Source organism: Mus caroli, chromosome 12 (assembly GCF_900094665.2).
Source record: "Mus caroli chromosome 12, CAROLI_EIJ_v1.1, whole genome shotgun sequence".
In the NCBI taxonomy this organism is placed as follows: Eukaryota; Metazoa; Chordata; class Mammalia; order Rodentia; family Muridae; genus Mus; species Mus caroli.
The window spans coordinates 28,036,556-28,063,750 of record NC_034581.1 but is presented as its reverse complement, the minus strand read 5'-3'; the positions used below and the strand labels follow the sequence as shown (position 1 = coordinate 28,063,750).

Here is a 27,195-nt window from a genome sequence, read left to right as displayed (position 1 = left end):
GCCCCGCCCTTCAAGTGACGCAGAATCAAGGCGCCGCCCCACCTGCCCGGCCCGGGGTGCGTTTGGGGACCTAAGTACTACATACCTACGTGCAAGGAAAGACAGGTCGCCGCCCGGGCCTTCTCCTATTCCGCTCCGGACGCAGCCACCGTGCCGATCTCCAACGCAAGTATTGGGCCTGAGAACGCTGGCCTCCGGCGTGGGGAAGAGGCTCTTGGGAGCATCACGGTCCTCCTCGCCCAACACGTGGGAGCTTAGGGCTGCTCAGCCTTACCTAGTCCCCTCCTGGAGTGGCAATCCCGGGTAGCAGGCAGTATATGCTGGGGAAGAATAGTTGTTAAACTCTGCCCTTAAAAATAAAAACGTTTAAATATTCGTAACTATTTAGTGAGCTGGTCTGGAGCTACTCTGCATTTTGCATTCCCTTAACATCGCCTCAGAAGATTTTTCCCTCCTGTGTTTGACCTCAGTCACGATGCAAATAGGGTCGGTAGCGAGAGGCAGCGCGCCTAAAGTTGCATTAGATTTCAGTATGCATAGTTTACGAAACTACTTTGTTTATAATAATCATCCACGGCGAATAACATTATCTGAATTACAAGATGATTTTCTTTCCTTAGCTTTCTTGTTTTTCACAAACAAGATTGACTTTAGTCTACATATTAATATGCAACAAAGTTTTTAACGCCCACTATACATACCAGCACAAGTTTCCAAAAAAAAAAAAAATTCACTTATACTTTAAAAGGAATTCTAGGTGTAGAAGCACATATTACCAAAATATTATGCCCGGTGCTGCATGATTTGGAGAACTTTAAAACAAAATATTGATACGTTCATCCCGTAAGTCCAGAGAGCTGTTTTTGGTCTTGGGTGTGACTTAAGCATTTTGATTCTTAAAAGCTTCTGCATCCTAGTTTACTATCAAGATTGAAAGCTATAGCTTATTCAAGAAATTCATACTGAAGGAGACTTTGCCATTTAGTCTGGCCACAAGAATGAGTAAGAGCAAAATCATGCTTTAGAAAGTCAGTCATGACGCCATTGCCGCGCACCACACCCTAGTGTGTACCAGTTCTGTAATATGTAAGATTCTTCCCTCCTTTGCAATAGTCTCTTAGTGGTTTACTCCGTGTTTATTCCTCATATCGACATAGCCCATCTACGACTTAGCTTAATTACGCTCCCATTTTCCTCTGAACAGTGTTAACACTTCCAAAGATTTCTTGCAAGCCATGACATCCTTAGGTATATTGGCCTTGTGTTCATTTAGCCTACTGCCAAACATTAAAGACTGAATTTTGAACAACTAGCCTTTTATAGCGTTAGCTTTTATCTGGCTATAGATTACAGAGGCCAAAATGGAATATAAAAACAAAACTATGAAGTCAAAAGCTTTAAGTACAACATGAAAAATATTCAACAATTTTATCACTTGTACTTTGGGCATAAAAGTTATATATGGTGCACTTACTTGGTAATAACTGAATATCTTCGCTGGTAATAAATTTAAATTATTTAAAATAATAAAGTTGTTTCTGCCTTCTGATTCATAAAAAAACTAGAATAAAAGTATCAGGGTTTCTTTTTTAAGTTGTATGTGTATGTATGTAGATGAATATATGTGTGTGCTACAAGTCCCCTCAGAGGCCAGAGGTGTAGGATCCCCTGAAACTGAGCATAGAAGTGCCATGGTCCTCCCAATGTGGGTGCTAGAAACTAAACTCAGATCCTCTGCAAGAATAGTCCATACTCCTAACCACTGAGCCATCTCTCTAGCCCCAAGATACCAGGATTTGTTTTGAAATACAAGTTTCTATTACTGCCACCTAACTTTCCTGAAAAGATTTTTTTTTTCGGTTTGTCTATCATACAAAATATCGTATGGGAAGCAATTCAAGTCAGATCCCTTGGTTTAATCATGAAAGTAAAATGCATGAAATTGAAAACGAATCTGAAGTTGGGTATGGAGGCACACCAGGGTAATCCCAGCACCGGCAAGGCTAGGTTAGCAACTATGTAAGCTAGCCTGGGTATATAGCAAGATCCTGTCTCAAAAAATAAGCAAAAAAGTAACAATCAAATCATCACATGACACTACAGGGAAAACCTAGTGGTTTTCCATATCTTTGAAAACTACTCTGTGCAGTTTTTCACATTTATTGATCCTGTAAGTAGAGGCAGAATTTGGGAAGATCTTCTTTTATTGATAAGGGGGAAAGAAACTCAAATTATTTCTGAGTACACAAGCTCATGAAAGATGAAATTACAAGAATAATAGTTTGGGGTTTGTTTTTTTTTTCCAGTACTGAAATTTAAACCCAGGGTTTGCCACGTGCAGCGAGCATCCTCCCATACAACAGCTATGTGACCAGCCCAGTGATGGGGATTCCAAATACTGAAATGCATAATTCTCTTTGCAGACTGTCTTTTTCAGACTTGAAACTAACCTGTACACATGAGAAGTGATTCCTTACCAACCACAATATGTCAAGAAAGAAAAAAAGACCCGATAGAAATGTTTCATTCTGGACAGCTGGTAAAAGTCTGTGCCCCGATGGTTCGATATTCAAAGTAAGTATTGTTAAATTATTAATAAGCCAATATTTAGCTTCCCTTAGATGTACCCAGTTTTGTACATTTTTTACCACACATAGTATGGTGACTCACCTACAAAGGCTTTTCAAGCCCCTAGCTTTGGCATCGTGATTTAGAATGGGATCCCAGTGCTGACACTCAGCTGGTATTTTTGTGACCTTAAGTAGATCATTTCTCCATGCTTTTTTTTTCTCCCAGAGAGTCTTCTGTATCTCAAGCTACCTAAAACCTGCTGTGTGGCTGAAGGCCTAATCCTCTCCCTCCATATCCCAAGTGCTGGGATTAAAGGCATATATATGTCATCATGACTAGCTCAATTAATGCTGGGATCAAACCCAGAGCCTCATGGGTGTTAGCCAAGCACTGTACCAAGTGAGCTGCATCCCTAGCCCAACATCTACAAAAATGGTAATGTATTAGCATACATTAGGTATTAAATAGATATAAATGTGCACGCACGGGTTTTTATGGGAATATGTATCTTGGGCTACATATTAAGACTTTATCTCCAAAAAAGACAAAACCAATAAGTAAACATATTTCCCTTATTTTTAACTGTCAAGGTTTATGTATCTGTGCAGCATTGAGTGTCTGATTTTTTAAAAGCTGAAGCTCTGGACCCCTTAAGCAGTAATTCTTCATTCCTCACACTTCCAACCCCTAGGAACTCTTACTTTGCTTCTTTCCCTAGGAATTTGACTATTCTAGATGCCTCATGTGGTTGAGCCTTGTCTTTTTGAGAATAACTAGTTTCCCTTAGCATTTTGAAAATTGTTTCAAGCTCCATTCACATAGTGCCATATGCCAGCCTTTCCTTCCTTGTGTAAAAGTGAATAGGTAGTCTATTAGGTATTGTACATACTACATTTGTTTCTCTTTTCATTGGTTGGTAAACATTTGGATTGCTTCTACCTTTTGGCTATTTCAAGTAATGCTGCTATGGACATAAGTATTTAAATATCTCAGACCATTTCAGTTTGGGCGGGGCTATGTAGTCACGTGGATCACATGTTAAGCCTGCGTTGTTCAGAGGAAAAGTGCTGTTTTCCATTACGGCTGCACCTTGCCTACTCCCCTGCTGCACACAAGGGTTCCAGTTCTTCCCACCTTTGAGAATGTTTTTCATCTAATTCTGCTTTTTACTCACTATACCCACTCCACTGGGTGACAAGTAGAACCCTCTGTGATTGGCTTTGCATTCCTTAGTGACTAATGATGTTGAACGTCTTTTTGCTTCCTGGCTATTTCTTTATGTTCATTATAGAAATGTTTATTGAAATGCTGGGCCCATTTTTGGCTTGGTTCTGAGGTTTTTCCTTTGTTTCCTGTGGACTATTGAGGGGTCTGCATATTCCAGGTGCTACTCCTATGTCACTTGCCAATGTTTCCTCCTGGTGTGGAGCTTGCCCTTTCATCTTCTTAATGGTACTAAGTAAAGCATAGTATTTATAATTGTGTAATTGTGTTTCAGATGTAAAGTATTTTAAAAAAAAAAACATTTTGTTTTGTATGTGTCTGTCTGACTGACTGTGGAAGAGGGAGGACTGGGGACATGTGTGCTACTTATTTCATTCTCTCATATGGAGGTCAGAGATCAACTTACATGTCAGTTCTAGTGATTTGGGTTGAGTTGTCAGGCTTACTTAGCAAGCACTTTTACCCTCTGAGCCATCCTCCCCACTAGTATTGTGATTTTAATTTTATATATGTAAGTTCATTAAGAGTTCTTAAAAACATAGCTAATTTTTTTTTATACTGAGCTTGTGTCTTATAAACTTGTTGAGCTCACTTATAAAGTTCTTTAAATGTCTTGGGATTGTCTACATGAACAATCATGTCATCTATAAAACTGGACAATCTTTTCCATGCTTTACTGTGCTAGCTAAAAGTTCTCACTATGTTGCAAGGGTGAGAGCAGACATCCAATTCTTTTCCTCCTTTGTTTTGTTTTGTTTTGTATTTTGGGGGTGAAGGGACAAGGTTTCTCTGTGTAGCCCTGTCTGTCCTGGAACTCACTCTGTAGACCAGGCTGGCCTCAAACTCAGAGATCCGCCTGCCTCTGCCTCCCAAGTGCTGGGATCAAAGGCGTGCGCCACCACCGCCCAGCCCACATAGGATTTCTTATGAATGGCCTTCATCAAATGAAGGAAGCTCCCTAAAGTTCTGCCTTTCTAAGACTTTTCAATATTGTATAAGACTATCTTGTCTAATGCTATTTTTACATCAGTTGATACAGCCATCATTTTTACATTCACTAGCACGTTCTTTAGCATCTAATAGAGTGCACTGGCTGATTTTGTATATTGGAACTTGTGATACGATCAGCTATTCTGACACTGCTCCATCAGAGAGAAAAGGAAAGTATCAGCTCATCACTATCAGCTTTACATCTTGGTTCTCAGCTTGGCTTCCATTTCCATCTGGGAGATAGGAGACATTCCTTGTTAGTGTGGACAGAGGTGAGAGTCCTAGTTCCCTTTGGAACAGGTGCCTCCTAAGCTGCAGGGTAGGGCTAAGGTCCTGGCTTTCTAGGCTTCCCTTTACAAGACATCCAGCAAGGAAGGAGAAGGTGCCTTGTTAACTATTTTTACTATGTAGTACCATACACATGGAACTGTACACTCTCCATGTGATTTCCACTGATAGCAGAAGAGAAGGTAGTCTCAGTAGCCAGTAGGATGAAGGCTGCACATACCTCCCAGGCCTAATTGAACACTATCACCATGAGATGTTAGGGCACATTGGAAGAGTGAAAGTTACTCCCCATCCAACCTTTTCTAACAGAGATGAGGACATAGCTTTTTATATAGTGTTGATTATTAGAGTTTTCAGTCTTTTGAAGCTTCTTGTTTTCTGATCCTTTATAAAAGAGAAAATTTATGTGGGGCACTTTTTTTTCTTCATTCACTGCAGATTCCAAGTGGCCAACTACTTCAGCCCCAAGTCTACAGTATTTAAAGCAAAAAGAAAATTCATGGAACTTTCTGTCTTTAGTCTGTTGGGATGCAAGGCCACTAGCCTGGCTCCCTTCCACTCTCTTTGGGACTTCCCTGTAATTGTTTTATAAATAATATTAAGGTTTTAGCTAGGTGTGGTGGCCTTTAACTCTTAAGACTCAGGAGGCAGAGCCAAACAGATCTCTGAGAGTTCTGGACCAGCCTGAACTATGTAGTGAGACCCTATCTCAAAAACATAAGTATCTTAGTCAGGATTTCTATTCCTGCACAAACATCATGACCAAAAAGCAAGTTGGGGAGGAAAGGGTTTATTCAGCTTACACTTCCATACTGCTGCTCATCACCAAGGAAGTCAGGACTGGAACTCAAGCAGGTCAGAAAGCAGGAGCTGATGCAGAGGCCATGGAGGGATGTTCTTTACTGGCTTGCTAACCCTGGCTTGCTCAGCCTGCTCTCTTATAGAACCAAGACTACCAGCCCAGGGATGGTCCCACCTACAAGGGGCCTTTCCCCTTGATCACTAATTGAGAAAATGCCCCACAGCCAGATCTCATGGAGGCATTTCCTCAACTGAAGCTCCTTTCTCTGTGATAACTCCAGCTGTGTCAAGTTGACACAAAACTAGCCAGTACAATAAGTATCAAGGATTTTAGCCTTACTTAGCAGGTAGATTGGGTGAAAGTATATCTCTTTCATCTAAGCAAAAGTTCTTCTAATAAGTACTCAGTAATTAACTAAATTGTACTTGCAAATGTGTATGATTCAAGTATTTTCTGAATTCATGATTAAAGTTTTATATGCTTGCAGGTTAGCTTTTAGAACATTAGTAAGAAAATACTCTTGTGACCTGTGTTACACACCAATGATAATTGCTGCTGATTTTGTCAGATCTATAAAAGCCAGAGACAGTGAATTTACCACAAACCAAGGTATGTAAAACTAATAATTTGCTGACTTTGTATAATTAGGTGCAACATAATTCGGAGGTTATATTTTATAATCCTTTAGATTTTTAAGTGTCTTCAGTATTTTAAAAATCACAAAAGAAAATATCTTTTACCCTGTCAGTAATCTATCAAAATGTAAAGTCAGCTATTCATTGAGCTGCCAGACTTTCTATCCTCATTTATTAGAATAAGTCCCTGTCTAGTTGTCTTTTCTCACTCCAACACTCATCTCAAAAGCCCTCATAGAGATGACTTGTCTAAGATGCATATTTGAGCATGCCCCTTCCCTGCTCACAGTCCTTGCTAGAATTCCCATTGCTTAAAATAATAGCTTCAGTATGATTCCCAGGGCAGAGGTGACTTCATCATTGGAAACTTGTTGGGAATGAAAGTTTCCAGTCTCCACTTTAGGCCTGCTGCATTAGAAACTCTATGAAAAGCTGTCCACATTCTCTGGTCTTGCTAACAATTGAGAATCGCTAGTCTAGAGGCTAGAGTTCCAGCACCTGAGGCAGATGAGCAGAGTCCTTCATTGATCCAGCCACGAATACATCTGCAACCTTGCTTTCCATAAAGTTCTTGAGTTTGAACATGCCTTGTTCTTGAACTTACGTATCTAGAATATCATTCCCAGTCATGCCTATCCCCAACACATGCATACACACAAACACGCATGCGTGCACATGCACACACATACACATTCTCTCCATATCTGTGTATGTATATACACATACATACATATCTATAGCACACACACACTGTCACTCTCTGTCTGTCTCTTAAGTTTCTCACAAACACATGCACACATACACATGGACATATACACTAAACACACACATTCTCTCTCTACACACACACATATACACACACGCATTCCTATTCAAAGGAAACTTTCTTGATCACTGTATACTCATATCTTCACCCAAAAGCACGGTTTTTTTTTTTATTGCTGTATTATTGTTTTCTTGTTACATCCCCATCTCTCTCACTAAATTATAGGTTCCCAGAAGGCATGAGCTATAGAAATACCTTGTGTGTTTAGCTGCTAACAGTGTTGAAAATATATTAGATCAGTAAGTTGTTAAAGTAGGATTCTGTAACTAGGGTACCAACTGAGAAATGCGCCCTACATGCCAATGAAGAAAAACTCATCAGTCCCCAAAACAGTGAATTGCTGTAGAAATCTATAATCACTACAAAAGAGGTAATGTCCAGAAATGTGCCTTTTATAAACATCCAGGGAATTTTATAGAAAATCTTCAAAAAGCCTTTGAAACATTAAACTGTGGGCTGCTGAGATGGTTCAGTGGGGAAGAGTAAGAGTATTGACTGCTCTTCCGAAGGTCCTGAGTTCAATTCCCAGCAACCACATGGTGGCTCACAACCATCCGTAATGAGATCTGACACCCTCTTCTGGTGTGTCTGAGGACAGCTACAGTGTACTTACATATAATAATAAAGAAATCTTGGGGCTGGAGCAAGCAGAGGTCCTGAGTTTAATTCCTAGCAACCACTTGATGGCTTACAACCATCTCTACAGCTACAGTGTACTCATATGCATAAAATAAATAAATAAATCTTTTTTTTAAAAAAAGGAAGAAATATTAAACTGTGTCTTTCCAGAATGTATCACTATGAAAAGATGAGAAAAATATATAAAAACTGAGGAAAGCAAATACATTTGGCTATCCTAAATTTTAAACTTTTCCATGCAAGTATAAAAATGTTCTTTAAGATCAAAAGAAGTATATATATATATATATATATATATATGCAGACTTGATAGACAATTTCTTACAAAATCAGAAACAGCAAGGTGTGGTAGAAAATACCTTTAATCTCAGCACTTGGAATGCCGGTTCAGGCAAATCTCTGGAGTTTAAAACCAGTCTGGTCTATGTAATAAATTCTAGTACATCGACCATCCATATAGGAGAATGTGCCACTAAACAGCAGATAGTACATCTGAATACACTTCCCAGATCCATGAAGAAGAGCAGAAGGGATAGCAGTATGTGTAGAATGCTCACATTCACCTCCATGTAACATGATATACAATCATTCTGGAATACAATACTAACCCCACCTTTAGGAAAGAGGGTCTCTGTGTTAGGAGCGTTGGAATTTTGTAAATTATGTACTGCTTGATTTTGATTTTTGTCCTGTGAATGCTTCTTTTCTGTGAATTTTCATATCATACTGTCTTTTTTTTTAAAAACAGGTGATTGCCCGTTGATTGTTCAGTTTGCTGCTAATGATGCAAGACTTTTATCTGATGCTGCCCTGATAGTCTGTCCCTATGCAAATGGAATAGATATTAACTGTGGTTGCCCTCAGAGGTAAAGGTCAAAGAAATTAGAGCTTTCAAACAGATTAGAAGGGGGAAAGTGATGGGAACATGGTAAAACGTCTTTCTAATTTTCCTGAAGTTATAAAGGACAGCCTGAGTTCTCCCCTGAAGTCCACATGACAGAAGGAGAGAAGCTTCTCCACGGAAGTGCCCTCTGACCTCTGCATACACACTGTCACCCCACACAGGCACAGCGCACCTGTATTAATAACCATTAATTAAGCTCTAAAGGAAAGACCAGAGTTAAAGCACTGTGGTTCTAAATAATTAAAAAGAAAAAGAAAGAAAGGGTTAAAGAACATAACTCCAAAGGTCTTTTATAATGGCTGAAATGATTTATAGATTTGACTAGTTTTATTTTTTTCTTCCTCATCATTAGCTATCATTTATTTGGGGGTTTGTTTGGGGGTTTTCTTTTTTGGGTGATAAACACTATGACCAAAAGCAGCTTGGACAGCAAAGGGTTTCTTTCCGTTTATAACTCCAAAGTCACACCTGAACACTGAGGGAAGACAGGGAACGTACCTGGAAGCAGGAACAGAGGCAGACCATGGAGGATCATTGCTTACTGGCTTCCTTTTTGCCTTTAACCATTACTTTCCTATTGCCATTCAAAACACCATGACCAAGCAAATAATAAAAGACAGAGTTTATTAGAGACTTATGGATTCAGAAGGTCAATCTATGACCAGCATGGCAGCAGGCGGGTAGACATAGCGTTAAACCAGAAGCTGAGTGCTACCAACTGGAAACACAGCCATGGGGCAACGAGAACTAATTGGGGATGGCATGTGCTCTTGAAACCTCAGGCCTGCCACCAGTGGCACACCTTCAACAAGGCTGTTCCTCCTAATCCTTCCCAAATAGTTCCACCAACTCGGGAACTAAGCACTAGAGTATATGAAGCAACTGGGGCCATTCTCATTGAAACCATTTGTCACACCCCTGCCCATCCATAGCATAATGCAAAATGCATTTAGTCCAACTTCAAAACTCCCCATAGTCTATCACAGACTCAACACTACTTAAAACTTAAAATTCTCTTCTGAGACTCAAGGCAGTCTCTTAATTGTGACCTACTGTTAAATCATAAATCAAGTTACATATTTCAAACATACAGTGGCACAGCATATACATTACCATTTTACAAAGGAGGAAAGGAGACAATGAGGAAATGCTAGACCAAAGCAGTCTTGAAACGCAGCAAGACAAACTCCAAATTCTATAGATGTATATCCAGTATCGGAGGGCTTAGATGGCCTCCCTTCCAGCTTTGCTGGCTGTAACACTCTTCTCTCTGGGGGGCTGGTTCTACTCCATGTATGCAGCTCTCCTTGACAGACCTCCTATATCTCCAGCTCTGTACAGACCTCATTTGTACAACCTCACACAGTGGCCTCTCGGGGTCTCCATTGAAGGACTCCCCTGCTAAGTGCCTGCCTCCGTGGCTCTCCTTAACTATGGAGGAATGTTCCACAATACTCTGTCTCTCATAGTCTTCATGGCACTGAAGTCAGAAGCACATGGCTGAAGCTGCCAAGTTCTGGGGCCTCCTTAGGGTGGAATGTGGCCCCCTTCTTGAAGTACATTTGCATAATCTTTGAACTGCATTTTTTTTTTAGCTACAAAAAATTCCTAAGGCCTTTCCCTTTTAGAAGTTACAGGCTTAGCTGGGAGAGGTCTTCCAGTGAGGGCACCAGCTCCTTCCATCTGATATCTCTGCCTTTCCTTACCTCTTTTCACACAAGCCTTTACTCCAACGATAAAATCCCTGGTGCTCTTTTTCTCCTCAAAGTGTACACTTTGCATTTCTTTTTGCCCTGCTTGCTCTTTCATTGTAGATCTACTTAAGAGTTACCTAATGACTAAAGTGTCTTTGAAAAACAGACTGTATTGAAATCTCTGCAACAGTCCTCAGTTTAGCCTCAGGCACATTCTTAAGACAAAGGCAAAAAGCAGCCACATTCTTGGCCAAAATATCACAAGAATGGTTCTCTTGCCCAGTTGTTAACAGTGTTCCCTTCTAAAGCCTTGACCTCTGGTATCCACATCCAAACTCCTACTAGAATGGCCCGTTAAGCTCCACTTACAACAAACTTTCTACCACTCTTCTAGTCAGAAGCCTTCCACACTCTTCTAGATAACAGCATGACCAGGGCTTTCACAGCAATACCCCATTTCTAGATACCAAATTCTATTTTAATTAGTTTTCTGTTTCTGTGACAAAACACCGTGAATAAGGCAACATAAAAGAGTTTGTTGACGCCTTACAATTTTAGCAGATGAGTCCATGACCACTGTGGCTGGGATCATGGCAGCAGACATGTAAGCCTGGTGCTGGAACAGTAACTAAGACTTACATCTCATCCATGAGCACAAGGCAGAAAGAGCAAACTGGAAACAGAGTGGGGTTTATAAGCCTCAAAGCTTATAAAGCCTACCTCCCGTGGTATGCATCCTCCAATAAGGCATTAGTTCCTAATCCTTCCCAAACAGTTCCACCACTGAGGACCAAGCATTCAAATGTATGAACCTATGGGGACCATTCTCTTTCAAACCACCATACTCAACATGATTTCTTATCCTCAGGTAGCACAGCCCTCAGTAGGCTGAGCCTTTGCATATCAATCACTAAACAAGAAGTTGTAGCACAGAGATGCCCGCAGGCCAATCTGATTGAGGCAATTTTCCAACTGGTGTTCCCTGTTCCCAGATGACTAGTTTCTGTCAAGTTAATATAATGAGCAAGCACACTCTGTGTGGTTCCGCCTTCAACCTCATGCATAACTAGTTCTTTTAAGAATCTAATGTTTGGCCAGGTGTGGTAGTGCACACCTTTAATCCCAGCACTTGGGAGGCAGAGGCAGGTGGATTTCTGAGTTCGAGGCCAGCTGGTCTACAAAGTGAGTGCCAGGACAGCCACGACTACAGAGAAACCCTGTCTCGAAAAACCAAAAAAAAAAAAAAAAAAAAGAATCTAATGTTTGCAGCAATCCCAGAAATGTGTTTTTGCTGCCATGTCAGATAAACTTTCTAAAAGCTGACTTTACTTACGTTCCTATAGTGACCTTTCTGTATCACAGCTACTTGACTGGGTTTAAGTAACTGAGTTTGAATGAGATGGACTTAATCAACCACTGTGCAGGCGCTGTACTAGGTCATCTGCCAGTAGCCAGAATATGCCCAAAAAATAAATCCAAGTTTTTTAAATGCAGCATAAGCCAAATCAGAGTAGACATTTATATACTCATTAGGAGAGTTAGATAAGCTGTTTAGTGGTGTTGGAATGCTGAGAGCCAAAAATATCTTTCTACTGTTGAGACTGATAAAACCTCTTGTTCTGTACAATAAACATCAAATTTGGAATTTTAAAAATGTGAAGTAATTGCAGTTAATATGAACACCTAAATCTGTTTTGGTTAAATGGATTCTAATTTAATACTCTCCTTGGCTAGTGAAAAACTATTTCCTAGTACTTTCTGGTCTAGGCAAGTGACTTTTTGTTTTTTTCATGAAACGATTTAGAAATGTTGATCTATAAATTTTATTTAGCACCACATTCTACCCAACTTAGCTAAGCAGCTGGCTGTAGATCTGTGAATGGTAAATGTCTGCTTCATTCCGGATCATAAGCTAGAGGAAAGGTTCCTACACTCCCTTAGAGCATTTAGAACTTTGTCTTCCCTTTCGTGTGGTTACAATCTCCCTTCTGTGCTTGCTCTCTCAAGGTGGGCGATGGCAGACGGTTATGGAGCTTGCTTGATCAACAAGCCAGAGCTGGTTCACGATATGGTGAGACAAGTGAGAAATCGGGTGGAAAGCCCAAGGTTTTCAGTTTCCATTAAGATAAGGTAAACACAATACTCTAGTCTACTGACAACTTGACATATTACTTGGAAGTTTAAAAATGTTCCTTTTGCCTAATGATGTGGGAGTGTCTATCCTAGATAAATTAGAAGCTGATATGTGGAAATAACCCCATGCTTAACTTATGATCCTGATGAACCATGTCCTCTTTTTATTTCTTTTTTGTTTTGTTTTGTTTTGGTTTTTTTGGTTTTTTTGAGACAGGGTTTCTCTGTGTAGCCTTGGCTGTCCTGGAACTCACTCTGTAGACCAGGCTGGCCTCGAATTCAGAAATCCACCTGCCTCTGCCTCTGCCTCCCGCTCTTTTTTATTTCTTTTTTTTTTAAAGATTTATTTATTTATTATATGTAAGTACACTGTAGCTGTCTTCAGACACTCCAGAATAAGGCATCATATTTCGTTACAAATGGTTGTGAGCCACCACGTGGTTGCTGGGATTTGAACTCAGTACCTTCAAAAGAGCAGTCGGCTCTCTTAATCACTGAGCCATCTTGCCATCCCCCTCTTTTTATTTCTTAACAAGTAATAGGTTTCTAATTAAAAGACTTCACCAAACCCTCAACTTTCTCCAGATGCTACCTAGCTAATGCTTAGAAATATCCCTGGTCCCAACAAGAAAAATGGAAATATATTTACACTAAAATGTAACAATTAAAGGAAAAAAAACAAGATTCCAACTTGGGAGGCTTGCACACCATGTACTCAGATAACCCCTTTGTGTTCATCTGTGGCAGGATGCGGATGACTCTTAATTTCTCAAAGCCACAAAGTCAAAGCAGTGGGGAAAGAAAAAGACATTTCTCACCATATTGTTTCCAATAGTCAAAGTTCTAAAAGAACTAAAGCCAAGATCTTGAATGGGAACCAATCACAGAACAAAATCTTATTAACAGTGGCATGAATTGATAATAAATACAGCAGATGAAGTGTCTTAATTAATGTTGCATTAAAATCTGTGTGCTATACACAGCTGCAATTTTGAAATTCTAGGATCCACGATGACCTGGCAAGGACCATAGATCTGTGCCGGAAGGCTGAAGCAACAGGAGTGTCCTGGATCACAGTCCATGGAAGGACAGTTGAAGAAAGACACCAGCCAGTTCACTACGATGCCATTAAAATGATAAAGGAAAATGTGTCTATACCCATAGTTGCTAATGGAGACATAAGAAGCTTAAAAGAAGCAGAAAATGTGTGGCAGATGACTGGGACAGATGGTAAGAAATAAACACTGGGATTTTTTTATCATTTAATAAGGATGAAAAAGTGAAGATGGGGGAGTAATCTGATTTACTGTTTAACATTGAACCACATTATTATAATACGGTCGGCTGTTTTCCTTAGAAACATTAGATCCTTTTAGAAGCAATGGCAGCATTTTGCTGCTACTGTCATATCTCTTGACCAGCAAATCATCTAAGGAAGATCTATTTATTTTTTTGTTTTACTTTATCTTTAAAAGGCACCTAGAACACCAAAATAGAGATGAGAGTTAATGAGCTTGGATGGACACAGGAGCCCTAGAATTGCCAAGTAGTTTCCATGCCCCTTGCAGAATTAACTAGCTGGCCCCATAGTAACTGTTGCTAGGCAGAAGCAAATAGATTCCACTTTAAACAGCCTGATTTATGACAATGTGGATGTCTCCTAAAGAAACAATAAGGCCAGTGAATTAATGGAGATGTCCTTTAAAAAATAGTTGTATAAATACAACTGGTTTATCAGTAATACCAGAATCAATTTATTTCTTACTGTATTACATTAATTTGTAATTAATTTGCTGTTGATTTGTATTCTAAAATCTCAAAATAATACTTTCTGATAAGTACTCTTGCATTAACTTTGAACTAATAACCATGGATTCTTAGTTTATGAGCAGATATGTTGTGCTTTAATTTGCAGGTGTGATGGTTGCAAGAGGACTTTTAGCAAACCCAGCTATGTTTGCTGGATATGAAGAAACCCCACTGAAGTGTATCTGGGACTGGGTTGACATCTCTCTTGAACTTGGAACTCCTTTTATGTGCTTCCATCAGCATCTAATGTACATGATGGAAAAGATAACGTCAAGGCAGGAGAAGAGAGTATTTAATGCCTTGTCAAGCACAGCAGCAGTCCTGGATTACCTCACGGACCATTATGGTGATGAGTCGCTTTCTAAGTCATTGTAGTATGTACTTTTTACCCACATGGAACCACGTGAGCTTACATCCTCGTATTTCTTTTAAGTCTATGGCTTTTAACATCAGTACAACAGCAATCACTGGGGCCAGACATGACGGCCCATGTCTTTTATCCAACTACTCAGAAAACTAAAGGAAGAGGTTTGGAAATTCTAGGCCAGCAAAACTTTATCTGAAAGAATAAACGGAACTTTTCCATAACCAAGAACTCAAATCTGGGACTGTAGAGATGGCTCACCAGTTAAAGCCTTGGCTGCTCTTCTACGGGACTTGAACTCCAATTCCAGGGGGATTCAACAGGCTTTTCAGGCCTCCTCAGGCACCAGCTAAGCACAATGTGTACAGACAGCCATGCAAGCAAAACATCCATACACATAAAACTAGCAACAATTACCACAGAAACCCGCCCCGTGCTCCGTCCTCATGGATTCAGTAGATTGTGAGCAGACCCAGACGTTGTAAAGAACTCGAGTTTCGACCATCCAATAGTCCCAGATCAAATATTGAAAACCTCTGCTTCTAATCTTTATGGGTGTGGGGGATGGGTGGGGATGGAAGTTTTACTAAAGGTATTCTGTTTTTAAGTGTTTTAAATAAAACTTTTCTAATAGCAAGAAGGTATGACTCGCCTGTAAGTTAACAAGAAGTACATCTTAATTTTTTGAAAGTTCACAGGTAGTAGAACAAATGTCCACATCCATATAAATAAAAAAGAACAAGAAATTCTAGCTAGAATTATATTCAGTGTACATTAACTTTTTGTTTGGTTTGGTTGGGTTGGGTTGGGTTGGGTTTTTTTGGTTGGTTGGTTGGTTGGTTGGTTGGTTTGGGTTTTTTTGTTTGGTTGGTTGGTTTTTTGAGACAGGGTTTCTCTGTATAGCCCTGGCTGTCCTGGAACTCACTTTGTAGACCAGGCTGGCCTCAAACTCAGAAATCCGCCTGCCTCTGCCTCCTGAGTGCTGGGATTAAAGGCGTGTGCCACCACCACCTGGCGTACATTAACATTTTACACTGTAAAATCAACTGGTACATTCCTAATTGAATATATACTTGAAGGTATTTAAGTTGTGTCTAACTGAATTTAGTTGCATGTGATGTCAGCTGTGATTTAAAAGTAAGTAGGGACAATAAAAAAGGTTCAGTGGGTAAAGGTATTGCCTTAGCCAAGCCTGACAGCCTGAGTTCGATCCCTTGGACCCAAGTTGTAGAAGAGGAAAATCATTTCCTCAAAGTTGTCTTCAGGCTTCCACATATTCACCCATGTACATAAATAATTTTTTTAAAGATTGTGTGGAGCTCTTTGAGTAACAGCAAATTTAGTTCTTCTGAAGCTTTCTAGATTATTAGGTTATAAAGAGCTTACCAGAGTACTTTGTTCTACCAAGATGAAAGTGTTGGTTGAGAACCCTTTCCAACCACCATTTGTATGGCTTTGTCAGGTTTATATCCCCAGCATTTGACAGCTGTTGCCTTGGCAACAGGAGTGATGGTGCTCTAGTATTAGGATTCTTATGCAGGCCTCAAGTAACAGGGCCTTTAGGATCCAGTGTTAGAACTCTGGATAATGTAGGTCTAAGAAGTGGGACTCTCCAACCTTTGACAGCATCTATTTTTATAGCTTGGTTCCATGATTCTCAAGCTATGACTTCCCAAACCCTGAATAATGGCCCCTATAACCAAGATCTTTGGCCACTGAGATTTAACAGCTCTCTGGAACTCTACAAGCTGCCAGTTCCTGCAGCTTCTCCAAATCTTCCAGCTCTTCAACTTCAGCTCTTCACCCGCTCTCACTTCTTTCTACTGTTCTTGTACCTGCCCTGGTCCCTGTGCCCAGCCATTCAGGTACCTCTTTCTCCTGTGACTGCCACTACGGGAAGAACAGCTACTCCTCATTTTGCTGCTGTGATTCTGTTTGTTTGTTTCTTTGTTTGATTGTTTGTTTTGTTTTGAGACAGGGTTTCTCTATGTAGCCCTGGCTGTCCTGGAACTCACTCTGTAGACCAGGCTGGCCTTGAACTCAAAAATCCGCCTGCCTCTGCCTCCCAAGTGCTAGGATTAAAGATGTGTGCCACCATTGCCCAGCTGCTGTGGTTCTGTTAACTGGCCTCAAAGCCTGTGTTTCCTGAGGATGTCAAAGCTACCAGCTGTTCCCAAGCTCCACTGCTACAACTGCACTGTCATCACAACTGTCATATGTAAGTTCAGCCCATTTAACGATGGATTGATACCAACAGAGGGCAAAAAGGGCTGGGGAGAGAGCCAGGCTAGTAAGGAGCTTATAGCATAACTCTGAGGTCCTAGATATGGTTCCCAGCATCCATGTAAAATACAGGCATGAGAGCTGGAGAGATGACTCAGAAGTTGGAGCACTTGCTCTTGCAGAGGACCTCCTTTCAGTTTTCAGTGCCTACATGGCTCACCAACAACTAACTCCAGTTCTAAGGGATCTGACACCCTCTTCTATGCAGACACCAGGCATGCACGTGGTACACATACATACATGTAAGCACTCACACATGCACATAACTCTTTAAAAAAAAAAACCCAGTTACATTGTACACACTTGTAATCCCAGTGCTCGGGAGGCTGAGACAGATATAGCCAGACTAGGTGGATATCTAAAGAGTAACACCCAGGATTGACCTCTGACTTCCACAAAAGGCATATAAACACACACACACACACACAAGTGGGCAAAAAAGCCACTCAGGAGAGGCCTTGTATTGGTCCTAATGTTGCTTTACCAGAGACGAAAGCACAAGAGGCTGTCTTCCAGGCTGCTTGAAAAGGAAGCCAAACTGCATGCTCACATGGCCAGAGAAGGAGTGTTTGCATCAACAGTGTGAGACCATGCGAATACGAATGCAGTTGTACCAATCATGTTACCATTCCTGTTCCCCTAGGCACAGGAGCCCCTTTCCCAGGCCACGAGAAATGCTTCCCTCAGAGCTGGACTAGAAAGGTTGACTATAGTGTCACCTGACATTGTTATTTACACAAACATCAAAACAATTGGTTTTTAAGGACTTGTCATAAATGGTGATTTTTTTTAAAGGTTTTTAAACAAGACTTACCACTAGACCAGCACTCAAGAGAGAGATGAAGGTCTCTGAATCTCTCAAAGATTCAGAATTCTGGTATGCAAAAAGAAGAAAGCAATTGCAGCCTTCTACATCTTACATGTGAAGAATCTGGTAGCTAATGTGTAAATGAATGAACATGTATTTAAAAATCTTCCTAAAACCAGCCAAACAACATCAGGTGAAGCCCCTTGCAGAGAAATATTGCTGACCTGAATTTGATCCCCAGAACCTGTGTCAAGATGCAAAGAGAAAATCAGTTCTACTGAATTTTTCTCTGACATATATAGCATACACAGTACCCTTACACACACACACAATTCATATCGTACATAGTTATTTTTCTCTGACATATATACAAATGCTATAGCATACACAGTGCCCTTACACACACACACACACACACACACACACACACACACCACATACCACACATCGTACATGGTTATAATTTTTAATTTAAAATATTGGGGGGTAGTAACTAGATTTTAATATTAAACTAAATTTTATAGTTTTTTTCATATTATTTTTATGGCTCGATGTTGCTAGCAGCTTTTATTAATGAAGAACATGTAGACGACAAGAAGTCTCTGGATGAAATAAAGGTTCAGTTCTAAAATATTACTGAATGTCAAAACCAGCAAGAGTGTGGAGAGTTGTCTCCAACTGTTTACTTCAGGCTGTTTGAGGCCATGAATCAAGTTTAACATGAGCACTGGGCTGCTATTTTTTTTCTTGGTCATATCTGTGCTCTCGTTTTTCAGTTTATTCAGTTTTAAAGATAACTTTTTTTTTTCCAGTTGAAATGAATACAGAAGTGAGGCCGTCGTTCCGGCATTTACACATTAACTCTGAAGGGAATGTACAGTGCCGTACAGTACAGTAGTCGCTTGACTGGAGTGAGGTGGACTGTGGGAAATGAGCATGGAAAAGCAGATCCCAACCTTCTGTGCTAAGTTCAGCCTGCATTTTTCTTCCAGCTACTTAAGATCAGATATCTATATGATACAGGTTTTTTTGTTTTGTTTTGTTTTGTTTTTTGTTTTTCGAGACAGGGTTTCTCTGTGTAGTCGTGGCTGTCCTGGAACTCACTCTGTAGCCCAGGCTGGCCTCGAACTCAGAAATCCGCCTGCCTCTGCCTCCGGAGTGCTGGGATTAAAGGCATGTGCCACCACGCCCGGCTGTGATACAGTTTTTAAAAGCACTCACTTAAATGTGGGAGAGTTGTTTTCTGAGGGGTGGGGGGTGGGGTTGTTTTGTGCTGGGGATTGAACTTAAAGCCTCGTGTGTGCCAGGAAGGCACTACCTCTAAGCAAGTAATCCCAACCCTGAAATGTAGTCTATATTCTGTGCTTACCTATTCACATGTAATGTTCCCAATATAATTGTATCCTATAGCACAGTGTTTGTGTTAGCAGTGAAGGCAGTAAGAGCTGAGATGTAACCCCACGTGTGAATTCTTTTCAGAGACCTCTACTTGGGTGAAACAGGAATTCTTGACTGTGCCACCAAGAGAAAAAAGAAAAAAGAAAAAGAAAAAGAAAAAGAAAAAGAAAAGGGGGGGGAGGAATTTCAGAGGCTTAGTATGAAGCAGAATTGGAGTTTATTGTTTTCGAGCTGGAGTTTCATGTAGTCACAGAAGCTTCAGGTAAGAAACACTCTCCAAAACCAGAAAACGTGAGCAAGTGGTGAGGGAGACATTGCCATCCACCTTTGCCCTCCACCACCATATACATGTACACTGGCAAAAAAGGTTCTAAAGATCGTACCATAGATTTTAGCGTAGACATTTCTAATAGACACTTAGCAAAAGGACACTACAAACCCAAATGAGCATGGGCTGCTCAAAAGTCATGATTAAGTTAAGCATCTGAGCCACTGCACAACAGCCTTACAGGGGATTTTGAACCTTTTGAAGTTACATTCTGAGATTTGCAAATATTGAAATATATATATATATACATATATATAGTGCATTCACATATGTTGAAAACCTGGAAGTATTTGGAGTTCCCTTTTAGATTTCTAGTTTTGTTAATAAAAGAATGCCAAGGCTTTTTTTTAAAGGGCAGTACTATTAATTTGGAATTAAAAACAAACAAACAAAAAAAAAAAAACAAAAAAAACAAGGTAGCCAAGGGGATGGAGAAGAGGAGGAAAAAGACAAAAGTTACACCTTTAGGCATAAAGGGTCCAATAACACTTCCTTGTTCAGAAATGAAGGTCTACCAATAGTTCCGGGAGGGGACAGGCATTCAGAAATGAGAAAGCCCATTATCAGCAGAAAGCTTGCTTAGGCTTTTGGCTATCCACTAAAGAAAAACAGAGGCAGGTGTTAGGCTTTTCTGAATTAGAACCCAGAAAACCAAGCAAGCTTACTACTGCCACCGGGCAGAAGGAAGCTCCTTCAAGGAGTGCCATCTTGGGATGTTAAGTGCTGCGTCTTATTAATGGAATAATTATCCCTCCAACCCCTTTAACACATCTCCAAGTGAATCCGATTTCCTGGATAGTGAACTCCTGGCCAGCTTGATGGAGGAGACAGTGGTATGTAATGTTATCGGGATGCCAAGTCTCCACTTGGAGCAGGGATATTACAGGAATTGACCAGAAAGCCTAAGGAGAGGCAGTGGTTAGGTTTTTCTTTCTAGTGTTACCAGGGAAACCATCGGTGGAATGCAAAGTTAACCAAGCACGAGGGCGTCCATCCTCAAAGGTTTCTGGGGCCTATCTAGTTACCTAAGGGAAGATGGTTAGGTAAAGGAGTAGACCCAGCAGTTCCCTGAAGTTGCCTGGTCTTGCCTATGGGCACGGTAGGACCAGGAAAACAGCATGCAAAACACAAACCGCTCCACAGACCCCCAGGCCTGGGCCTTGACTTAAATTCAGTTTAGCTCGGGGCCGGGAGGCAGGTTACTACCCTAGGGCACCTGGCTGGATTTGACCCGGGCCCTGGCTCCAGTCATCCGGCATCAGCCGCATCGGGGATCAGCCCTTCGGAGATACCGAGCCCGCGTGGAGGAGCCTCGGCCACCTCACGCCGCGCACCAGGAAACAACGGCCGCGGGAGGCGCGGTCGCGCCAGTGTGACCTCAGCCGGGCCCGGCGCGCTCCCGGCGGCGTGGAACGTGCGCGCGCAGGCGGGCGGCGGGGCACGCGGAGCGATCGGCGGCGGGTAAGCCTGACGGGCGGCGGGCGGCCCGGCTGCTGACCTCGCGTTCGGCGGCTCGGGCCGCGGCGTCCTGCGGCCCGAGCCACCTCGGGGCCGGGGGAGAACCTGCGGGGCCGTCCGGCGCACTGCCTCGTCACCCGGAGTTAGGCGAACTCCCGGCAGGCCCCACGCCGCGTGTCTGGCCGTTCACCCATGTTTCTCTAAAATTGAAATCTTTCTCTGTATAGGTGTGAAGAAAAAAAAAAAACAAAACAAAACGATGACAATCCAATGGGCGGCCGTTGCCAGCTTTCTTTATGCTGAAATAGGACTCATTTTAATCTTCTGCCTGCCCTTTATTCCTCCTCAGAGGTAGGAAACCGTCAGATCCTTAACAGTACCAAATATTTGATTAGCTTCTTCAGGCTACGGCGTGCGATGCTCTTTGTAAGGTTAGAAAGTTTTGGGAGGGCCGGCGGGGTGGCTCAGTAGGTAAAGGGCCCTTGCAGCCAAGGGAGAGAATTTCGGTTACCAGAAACCACGTGGTGGAAGGGGAACCGACTCCACAAAGTTGTCTTCTGACTGCCACACTTCCACCCTGGGACGCCCAGAAACACCCATGCACGCACATAAACATATGATGAATACACATACATACATACAACAAATGGATAATTAAATAAAAGATGGGAGCCAATTATATAAAAGGTAGTCTTTAAAAATGAAACTCAAATTTGCTATCTGGTAACTATTAAAATACTACTTTATATAAAGCTTGATTATGTGTACAAATAGATTTTTCACCTCCTTTTTTAAAAGAACCTAGTTTTTGTTTGTTTGTTTTTTGGTTTTTTATTTTATTATTTTTTTTTTTTTGGTCTTGATTACAGGTATAATAAAGCCATGGTTATGCCTTGGACATCTGTCCTGTCTATATATCTATATTTTATCTCTCTCTCTCCTCCCTCCTTCCTCCCCCTTCATCCTCCCCCCCCCTTCATTTCTCCCCTTCCTCCCCCTCTTCCTTTCTCCCTCCCCTTCCCCTAAACTGCCCTGCATTTGAGCAGAGAAATAAAAGGATGGGTGCAAAACTGTTTACTTGGGACAATAAAATGGACTGGCTCAGGGTCCACGCAGTCTTTCAAAACCTTGAAACTCCTCATCTGCTTGGTTTGCAGCTCTTCTCTGTCCTTGTCTCCATACCATGACCTTTCCTTCCCTCACAAGAAGCAGTAACTCATACTGTAGGAAGAGATGTACCAAGTTCTTTCCACCAACCATGGGTTCTATAGATCACATGCTTAAGGCCAGAAAGGCTCTGTTCCATCACCTAAGTCACCTAACTGGTCTGTGTCAGACTCCAGATGAGATCCTTAGCTTACAGCCATACAATGCTGTCCCTGTTCTTTCTACCTCAGATTTCAAAAGCAGACATATTTGGTATTACTTGTGACAGTCTCACACATATTCAAGAAGTCATTTTTTTTAATGCACAACAGATTTTTAAACAAGGCTTGAGCTTTGATAAAAGAAGTCATCAGGAGGATTGATAGAGCAGTCTTTTTCTTCTTGCCATTTACAGTTTTGTACCCATCCTGATGTAGTAGCTGTTAGATGAAAGTGTGAATCGGTGCACATGACATATGAATATTGTCATGTAAGAACATGTGGTACACATGTACAGGAATCATCTGTGCCTCTCCATGTGTTTATCCACAGTGTGTATGTCAGTCATAATCTTTCAAAGTCTTCATTTAGTCTGTCTAGTCTTTTCTCCTATAGTGAAGTGGTTGATGGTACATGCATGCTCAGAATAACGGCTTTCATTTGACTTCCTGTTATTGTATGACTCTGAGAAAAATTTTTCCCTTCTCTGGTCAGTTTTCCTGGTAATAGTGGTATAGATTTCATATGGTATTGTGGTAATTAGACGAGATGGTGCATGTGTTCCAACCGATAATACATCAACTCAATAAATAATAGCTATTATCTGCTCTTAAATTCAGTCTACTGAAAACTCCTAGATGGCCCTTCTGGGAGGTTCTTACATTCCCTCTTTTATTGACTCTTGAAGAGGTGAACGAATTTACATTTGAACCTACAACAAGCTATTACCATTTATATTCTTTTTTTTAAAAAAAATGTTTGTAATGTTAAATTTAAATAGTGCCTATAGAAAATGCTTTGAGTTTGGTCAACAAGGCAAAAAGCACTGATTCACCTGTGTCTGTCTCCTCCCCTTCAGCTGGAAGCTACTACTGATAGTTCCTTTCAGATTGTATTAATAATTTGTCATGTCTTAAAGTGACACTTGTCAGTTGTGTTTGTGAAGTATATTCACACACTAATCACCTTGATACCTCCTTTTGACCCAATGTATTATGAATTTAAAATGCTTAGGTTCAGTGTTTGAGACCTTTCCAGCTACAGGACAGATGGCTCAGCCACTTGTAACTCATCGCTTCTGTGGCTTGGCTTATGCCGATCACTCTGTCTAGACTGTTTATTCATCTCATTTCCTCTGTGTTCAGACCTTGGCCTAGGTAATGGGTAAATTAGATGAGCATTTACATGTGTAAATGTTTATTTGTACAAGCTTGTTTTTTTTTTTCATTTTGCATATATGCCATATCTCAGTCATTTCAGATTCCTTTTTGGAAAGAAAGAAATTACTTCCGTTACATTACTTAGTGTAGATGATAGAAGCTCATCACATAAAAATCAACCTGCAGGAGCCAGACATGGCCGCGCATGCGTCTAGCTGCAGCACTTTACAGACTGAAGCAAGAGGACTGCAACTTCAGACGCAGCTCTGGCAAGTTCCATGCCAGCAGAGGCTCCCCAGCAAGGCACTGTGTCTAATAAACAGAGAATTAGGTGTTCCTAATTGTTAGATCAAAAGACTTCCGACATTTCTGAGACAGTTCTCTAACTAGGGAAAAAGAAATAGCTTTCATCCAAGATGTGACAGGTTAAGAATTTTCTATTGGGCTGGTAAGATTGGTAAATTGCCTGCCATACGAGATGGAGAACCTTAGTTTGATTCCTAAAATCCGTGGGGAAAAGCCAGGTGTGCTGGCTGCAGAGGCGAATAATCCCAGTGCTGGTGAGGCAAAAGCAGGCAGGTCCTTAGAGCTCACTAGGCAGCCAGCCTGCCCATCACTGAGTCCCAGGATCTCTGAGCAAGGTGGGCAGGCTGGGCTCCTAAGGAACAACCTCTCAGATTGGTCTCTGACCTCAGACTGTGGAGTCCACAGGCATGCGTGCGTGCGTGCGGGTGCACACACCCATGCCTACGTTTCTTTCCAAGGTTCTGCTCATCGTGAAAAAGAACTTCTACTTTAAAAGTTATTTTTATTTCAGGCAGTGGTGGCGCACACCTTTAATCCCACTACTCAGATTGCAAAGACAGGCCTAACTCTGAGTTCGTGGCCACCCTGGTCTACAGTTCCGGAATGACCAGGGCTATCCAGAGAAACCCTGGCTCGAAAAAAACAAAAACAAAACAAAAAAGTTATTGTCACTTTAGAATATTTAAACCATCAAATATCATAGTATATTATTTTCTATTTCATGAGTTAAGATGTCATGAAAGAGGATGAAACACTTTTTAAATTAAATGTCTTTCATTTTTGTCACACTATTATCAAAATATTTCAGTATTTTACAACAGTTCAAGACCAGCTCTTGGTTTGTTTGTTGTTTGGTCATTTGCTCATCTAATCTAATTGTATTGCTTTACAGATGGCAGAAGATTTTTTCATTTAGTGTCTGGGGTAAGATTGCAAGTTTTTGGAACAAAGCTTTTCTTACCATTATAATACTATTGATCATTCTGTTTCTAGGTAAGTACTAACTTAGAATCTAGTTCTTTTCAATAAATTATCCGGGTTTTGATTGGTTAGGTTGATGTTATTGAGATATTGAAAGACTATTTTATGTATTGATATTAAGGTAATTATGGCTATTTTGATACCTATTTGGTACTATTTTATATACTCAAATTTCAGGTGCAGTGATTCTTAACCTTTTCTAGGTTACTTTAAAGTTTAGATACAATGTAACAAGTGGCCTTTCAAGTTGGCAGATGATAGACAGTTAAAGTCTTTGTTAGTGTTGTCCTGGGCACCCAGGGGCTTGACTTATTTGCAACAAACAAGTAGAATAAGAATAATAGACTCTTAAGAGATTCTTAGACAAGTGTGAGTCTTCACTTCACTTCACTGAAACCTGATTGAAAGCAACAGCTTTAGTGACTACTGCATTTTTTTTTAATATTAAGTGATTGTTAGGTAATATTGGTAAATTTTTGTTTTAGTTGTGATAGCAGTATTGTATTTCATCTTTATGGTTCAGGAGCCTATATCTGTAGGCACAGTTTTATTGAAACGTCACCATTCTTGCTTTTGCATATGGTGTGCCTTAGTTAGGGCTTCATTGCAGTGAGGAGACACTATGACCAAGGCAACCCTTATAAAGGAAAACATTTACTTGGGGCTGGCTTACAGTTTCAGAGGTTTAGTCCGTTATCATCACGGTGGGAATCATGGCAGCATCCGGGCAGACTTGGTGCTGGAGGAGGAGCTGAGAGTTCTACATCTTGATCTGAAGTAGCTTGAACATGGGAAACTTCAAAGCCCATCTCCACAGTTGCACACTTCCTCCAGAAAGGCCACACCTCCTCCAACAAGGCCACACTTCCTAATAGTGTCACTCCCTATGGGCCAAGCATTCAAACATGAGTTTCTGGATACTATACCTATTCAAACACCACATGGCCTATGCCTATTTCCATAGACAGCTCCAGAGTTTAATATTGCAGCAGGTAAGCCCGACAAACATCCATTGCCTGTCCCTTTGCCTAAAAGATTAGTTGTCTATCCCTTGGATTAAAAAAAAACTAAGTTACTAATAGTTTTTACATAGGGATATATCTGAGAAGATGCATACCAAGATACTTAGGAGAAAATATCAAAGAGACTTTGGACTGAAAAACAAAGCAAATATGACAAATTCTTCAAATTTTGAATTCATATGATAGATTATAGATGTGTACAGGACAGATTGAGCATCCCTAACTAAAAATTCTAAATTTAAAAATTTGAATCTAAAGAATCGAAAACATTTTTGCACAAGCATGCTGGCATCGGTGGAAAATCTTATCCCTCATTTTGTATGATAGAGTCCAAATCCAAGAACAGTAAAGACATTGTCTGGAATTAACTTCAGGCTTACAGCTATAAAGCATGTATAAAATTTAAGTGTATTTCATGTTTACATTTGAGTAATATTTAAAACATTGAAATTTCAAAATTCTTAACAACAGCAGCAAAAACAGCCCAAATCCAAGCATGTCTGATAATAGACATTTTACAGAAAATATGCAGCCTGAATGAGTTTTTCGGCAGGTTAGAAATGTTCTTGGTAATGATACTTCATACATTAAAAGTAGAGCTTTAAGATTTCCAAAGCAGAAATTCCACAAGCCTTCATAATCACCATGTTCTTTTAGAAACGACCGAGGCCAGCAAGTGACGTGTCTAAGATTGCCTACCCACTTCTTGCAAATGTCACTACTTGCTACTTTAGCTTTTGCAAACTATTTTCCCTAGGAACTTCCTCCTAACGCTCGTGTTGTGGGTTAAGTGGGTTTACTGTTGCCACTGGGAACCTTCACCACTGTGCTTGATGTCGGTTTATGTAAAACAGTCTGTTCCGAACATCAATCTTTTTTTGTTTGTTTTTCGAGACAGGGCATGCCCGGCTTGAACATCAATCTTTGAAATACAGTTGATCCTCTTTACAAAAGTGACAGTTTCCACTGGGAAGGAGTATAGAACTGTTAAAAACCGGAAGAGAAGCTGGGTGTGGTGGCACTCAGGAGGTAGAAACAGAGCCTAGTAGATAGATCTCTGTGAGTTCAAAGACAGCCAGAGCTGTATGGTGACACCGTGTCTCAAAACCAACAGCAACAACAAAACAAAACAAAACCCCATCGGGGTGTGGTGGCACATGCCTTTAATCCCAACACTCGGGAGGCAGAGGCAGGCGGGTTTCTGAGT

The 27,195-nt window shown here is 40.8% G+C and overlaps 3 protein-coding genes across 6 annotated transcripts in view; 2 read left to right on the top strand and 1 right to left on the bottom strand.

The window, feature by feature from the left end:
* Cog5 (component of oligomeric golgi complex 5) overlaps positions 1-307 on the bottom strand; it is a 293,171-nt gene extending 292,864 nt beyond the window's left edge. Inside the window, exon 1 of the mRNA XM_021179459.2 lies at positions 86-307. The gene's annotated coding sequence lies outside the window, so the exon portion shown is untranslated. The remainder of the gene's footprint in view (positions 1-85) is intronic.
* Dus4l (dihydrouridine synthase 4 like) lies at positions 29-15,581 on the top strand. Of its 3 annotated transcripts, none has more exons than XM_021179463.2 (7): positions 29-165; positions 2,424-2,574; positions 6,363-6,484; positions 8,724-8,841; positions 12,581-12,703; positions 13,710-13,936; positions 14,622-15,581. In XM_021179463.2, exons 2-7 carry the CDS (start codon positions 2,459-2,461, stop codon positions 14,888-14,890), a joined length of 975 nt encoding a protein of 324 aa, XP_021035122.1. In that variant the 5' UTR covers positions 29-165; positions 2,424-2,458; the 3' UTR covers positions 14,891-15,581. The 3 variants fall into 3 exon arrangements, with proteins under 3 accessions (XP_021035122.1, XP_029340572.1, XP_029340573.1); XM_029484712.1 differs by lacking the exon at positions 29-165 and adding an exon at positions 2,797-3,006 and having other exon boundaries at positions 2,490-2,574; XM_029484713.1 differs by lacking the exon at positions 29-165 and having other exon boundaries at positions 2,492-2,574; positions 6,347-6,484.
* Positions 15,582-21,109: 5,528 nt separating this feature from the next.
* Bcap29 (B cell receptor associated protein 29) overlaps positions 21,110-27,195 on the top strand; it is a 41,585-nt gene continuing 35,499 nt past the window's right edge. The window contains exons 1-3 of one of the 2 annotated variants that reach the window (XM_021179044.2): positions 21,110-21,157; positions 21,382-21,505; positions 24,878-24,978. In XM_021179044.2, the coding sequence (XP_021034703.1) occupies positions 21,414-21,505; positions 24,878-24,978 (193 nt within the window). In that variant the 5' untranslated portion in view covers positions 21,110-21,157; positions 21,382-21,413. The other variant, XM_021179045.1, reaches the window with a different exon arrangement.